Source organism: Pterocles gutturalis, unplaced genomic scaffold (assembly GCF_000699245.1).
Source record: "Pterocles gutturalis isolate BGI_N339 unplaced genomic scaffold, ASM69924v1 scaffold48642, whole genome shotgun sequence".
NCBI classification, from domain to species: Eukaryota; Metazoa; Chordata; class Aves; order Pterocliformes; family Pteroclidae; genus Pterocles; species Pterocles gutturalis.
This window is the reverse complement of record NW_010117312.1, coordinates 4,040-8,713: the sequence shown is the minus strand read 5'-3', so window position 1 is coordinate 8,713 and position 4,674 is coordinate 4,040. Positions and strand designations below refer to the sequence as shown.

At 53.1% G+C, this 4,674-nt stretch overlaps 1 protein-coding gene across 1 annotated transcript in view; it reads left to right on the top strand.

Annotated features, from left to right (window-relative positions):
• Window positions 1-442: 442 nt before the first annotated feature.
• LOC104463423 (synaptogyrin-1-like) overlaps window positions 443-4,674 on the top strand; it is a gene marked incomplete at its 5' end in the record, with an annotated part of 4,606 nt that continues 374 nt past the window's right edge. Inside the window, 4 exons of the mRNA XM_010075743.1 lie at window positions 443-680; window positions 2,095-2,240; window positions 3,416-3,498; window positions 4,134-4,143. Coding sequence (XP_010074045.1) covers window positions 443-680; window positions 2,095-2,240; window positions 3,416-3,498; window positions 4,134-4,143 — 477 coding nt within the window. The remainder of the gene's footprint in view (window positions 681-2,094; window positions 2,241-3,415; window positions 3,499-4,133; window positions 4,144-4,674) is intronic.

Below are 4,674 nucleotides of genomic sequence, written 5' to 3'. Positions count from 1 at the left end.
GAAACAATGAATTCCTAGAAGGGAAAGGAGTGGGTGGGAGAATAAGTGCAGACTAAGAGGATTTCTGATACTTGGAGCCCTTGAGTGCAGGCACCCGCACCAAAACTGTATCCCAATTTACACTCCACGTCTCTTTCCTGTGCGTCTGCGGGAAACTACCCTTACTCCAAACTGCGACTGCTTTACATCGCTTTAGATCAGATGGATAAAAAGGTTCATTGTAAAAGTGTCCTATTTTAAGTTAATCCTCCGAAATAAAATGAGACTGTCTCCCCAGTAAATTCCCTGTGGCTATAGCCCAGTCAAGGCAGCAGGACGGGAGCTCAGCCGGGCAGAGAGGTGCCTGCAAAGGGTGGCTGTCCTGCGCAAAGCTCAGCTCCTTTGTGCTGGTCCATAGAGATCGGCCTTGCCCTGACGTGTCTCCTACCTTCCTCCCCACCAGCTGTTCTCCATTGTGGTGTTCGGCTCCATTGTCAATGAAGGGTATGTGAACCGCCCTGAAGAGACAGAAGAGCACTGCATTTTCAACCGCAATCGCAATGCCTGCAACTATGGCATTACCGTGGGTGTCCTCGCCTTCCTCAGCTGCCTTCTTTACCTGGCTCTAGATGCCTACTTCCCGCAGATCAGCAGCGTCAAGGACCGCAAGAAGGCAGTGCTCTCAGACATCGGAGTTTCAGGTGAGCTTCCTGGCTGGTTGGCCATAGTGCCCCTCTCCTTTGCTGGGAAGGGAGAGGGAGGGAACTTCTGCAACCTCACAGGCCAGCTTCCTGCTAGCAGGGAGGTCTTTGGGTTCCTTACTCTCTCAGGCCTTCTTTCTCTTTCCTTTTATTTCCCTTTCTCCTCAGCCAATCTGCCCGACACCTTTCTGCTGTTCTCCATAGGCGTAGCTCAGGGAGCCCTTTAGGCTCAGCAGGTCTTGCCTCCCTGCATGCTTGTGCTTGCTAAAGCCAAGTGTTGATGCCTCTGAAGAAGGTCCTTCCTTCTTTTCCAGCTTCAGGTGATTGAACCCCATATATTTTAGCACAAAAAAAATGTTGAGGATTTCCTGCAGGCTGACTAAACCAGTCCTCCTAGGTTACCTGGCATTCCCCACATGAATAACTGAGCAGGACCTCATCCAGCCCTGGGGCTTAATCTAACTTATAGTCAGATCTCTCCAACCCAGTAGTGTGTTGAAGTGACAGACAGAGCGATGGTGCGTGTGTGTGCACACGTGTAGAGCCAGTCAGCAGCAGCATGAAGAGGTGCTTTGCTCTCGTGCTGTAATCCTGAATCGCTCTCTTGGATTACTCCAGCCATACAGGCAAACTTCTCCATGTCAGGGTCCCCCCACAAAGCAGGGACAAGTGGAGTGAGAGCAGGATCAGGTGCAGCATCTGAACTTGTTTAGGACTTCTGGCTTGCAAGTTTCTTTATGGTTAGCCCCTAACCCAGCATTTCTGTGTACAGCTAACAAGAGAAGGACTGTTTTGCTGCCACACAGTTTCACTGACAGGTATCTGGCTGTGCCTGGCAGAGAGGGTGAGGGGACTCGGGGCTCCCCTCTACCTTCACCCCTTTCCCAGGGGTGCAGCGTATTAATGATCCTTCAGCACCTTTCCCTGGTGTGAGTCCCTTAGCCTGTGCTGTCTTGAGCAAAGGCTGGTCTCTGCGCAGCTGCAGGCCGGTTGCTTCCCACTCTTCTGCACCTCCCTTGGAAGGAATTGCTCTTCACTTGTCCTTTCAGGACAGGGTTGCAAAGCAGTGGCTGTTTCAGAGAGCCCAGATGATTGCTCCTGTACTGGAAGCCCTTCAGACTCTCTCCCAAGGCCAAATGCAAGTCCTGTGATCAATCCAAACACAAGCAAATGAACTCTCCTGAGGTTCTTTCTGCAGACACCTATTGTCACCTTGACAATTTTGCTGTCAGCGAGCCTGACAGCTCACATGGGCATAGACAGGCTGCGCAGTCAGAGTTTGGCCCAGTCTGCAAAACGCTGGTGGGTCTCATAGGGTTGAAGTTTCCAGAGAAACACGATGTGTTTATGTTCTGCTCACACATACCTTTTCCATCTCTCTCCCCTTCGGCATGCTGGTGGTGATCCATCCCAGCCTTTTGGGCGTTCCTCTGGTTCGTTGGCTTCTGCTTTCTGACCAACCAGTGGCAAGCTTCAAAAGAAGAGGACAACCCAATGAATGAGGGAGCGGATGCAGCCCGAGCAGCCATCACGTTCTCGTTCTTCTCCATCTTTACCTGGGTGAGTAAAGCAGCCATGATGTTGGATCAACTGTCCTCTGCGGTGTTAGCTTGTGGGGAATGGAAGGTGACTGGCTAAGAGTGATTCCCTCTGAGATCCCAGCTCATGCGGCTTCTGAGAAGGAAAAGCAGGAGGGGAGGTGGTTAGGAGGTGAAATTGGGAAACAAGGACTCCAAAATTTTGTGGAAGAAGGTGCTAGAACATTAATAAGCCTGATGGGAAAGAAGGTCCTGTATCCCAGTCAGGAGTGCCCTTGACAAACCTCTAATATGACCTTGGACAAGCCAGTACCCCAAGCATCCTTTCCCTCTGCATCAGAGGAGTTGAGCAGCATTTTCACCTCATAGATGCTGAGCAGGGAAGGGAGCTCCAGGCTGGGGGTTGCACCCATCTCCCTCCCTCCTTTGCTCCCATCACATGAAATGTCACCAGTGGCCACAAGAGGCTGCAATCCGCATCCCTCTAGGCTCTCCCTCTGCACCATCACTGCAGCTCCACCTCACTGGGTCACCCCTTGGAAAGGTGATGATGCAGTCTCTTAAGACTGCCCTTTCCCCAGCAGTTCCTTATTTCTACTTTCCTGGAAAAACTGTGGTGTGCAATACAAATATCCCCCACAATTTCCTCCCATCTCTGAAAACACCAAGCCTGAGCGATTTTTGTCTGAAGTGACAGGATAGTGCTGAGCAGGAAGGCATTTTAGGCCAGTCTCCATGCATAAGTCCTTGTGGCTTTATCTCCTCCTCTTCCTATGGGTGTTAACGTCGGGTGGGGGGCCAGGTAGGAAGGGTGCAGTAAGACCACAAAGCTGTCAGAGAGGGAGGGGGGCTGCAAAGGGATATGTGGTGAGCACCCTTGCCAAGGTGACACCAAGGGGGGACAAGGGACAGCAGTGTGTGTGTCCCCATGAGCAGTGTCCTGCACTTGAGTGCTGCTGAAGGCCCCTTGCAAGATCCATCAGAAAGTGTGAGGAGTGAGGCTTTTTCAATGGGCCTCCCAGGACCTTTTTTTGAGGTGCTACCACCTGCAGTTGTCCTCTGTGATGCATGGGCTTGTGAGCTGCTAAAAAGGCATCTTCTTCCTCTGGTTCCTTGGGGTTTTTGTTTCAATCAAATGCTCTGGTTTGCTCTTCCTCACTGATTCTCCCCCCCCCACCCCCCTCTCTCTCCTCACAGGGCTTCCTCACGTTTCTGGCTTTCCAGAGACTCAGAGACATTACTTTTCAGGAAGAATACAACACCCTGTTCCCTAACTCCCCGTCCTTGCTGCCTTAGTGCCCCTCACTGATGGGGGAATTTGGGGGAAGTGGTGGAAGGAGCTGGAGGAGGTCACTGAGCACAGACGGTTCCAATGCCCTGACCACAGGTGTCTGTGTGTGGTCACCTGTGCAGGGCAGGGGGTGGGAAGAGATGGCCATTGAACCAGAGGAGGGCAGGCTGTCCACTGAACAGGCAATCTCCCTCTGGGGAGTTGGAACTGGCAGTTTCTCCTCCTCCTCCTCTGCCCCCTTCTCTCCCTCACCCATACCCTAACTAATGCTGCGTAACACCGTTGTGCCTTTCTTCTGGTGACTGCTCAGACCTAATACTTCAGCCAGGAGACACCCTCTGCCCTCACCACTTTATCTCCTCCATTTCACCCAGCCCTCATTCCCCAAAAACCTCTAATCCATCACCTACTAGACCACTTACCTCTATCAGGGATGCTCTGGGACAACGAGCCGTGCCTCCTGGGGTCTGTGATGCTGAACCCCATGCCTGGGCTCCCTCAGACCACCAAAGGGCATCCTGCCTGCAGTGCCTGGGGCAGGAGGCAGAAGTGCGCTTGCTAACTGTCCCCTGGTCTGCCTTGCCTCCTGCTGCTCTTTCCCAAGGTCTGTGCTGCACCCTGCAGATGTTGGCCGGTGAAGGGGTTATGGGGGGTGATCACTACCTCGCTACTCCGGGTCAAATCCTGCCCTCCTTCCTGGCCTCTGCAGGAAAGATGGCTGTATACATCCAGCCTGGCCCATGAACCTTCTGCAGTGGAGCAGAGACAGACTGCCTTTCTGTCCTGGTTTCCCAGGGCCAGGAGGGTCTGAATGGGAAAACCAAAGCTCAGACAGAGCCTCTGCAACCTGTGCCATGTGGGTGAAACACCACCGCCGGGCAGGAGGTGCCCAGAAGCACGCAGCCATCTGGGCTTGCAGCCATTCCTGCCCAGCCCTCCTCTCGGGGTGGGCTTGTGCTTTCTGTGGGGCAGCCTGAACCTCCATGCTCTCGGGGGATTTTCACCAGCGATCTTCCAGGCAGGCTTCGCACACTAATCCGTAACCACTACTAACCCCACTTTTGTTTGTTTCTCTTTCTCGGTATGTTCCCCCTCTCTTTCTCCCCTCCCTTCTCTGCTTCCCATCTCTTCCCTCCACCTCCTCCCTTAAAGGTGGGCCAGGCAT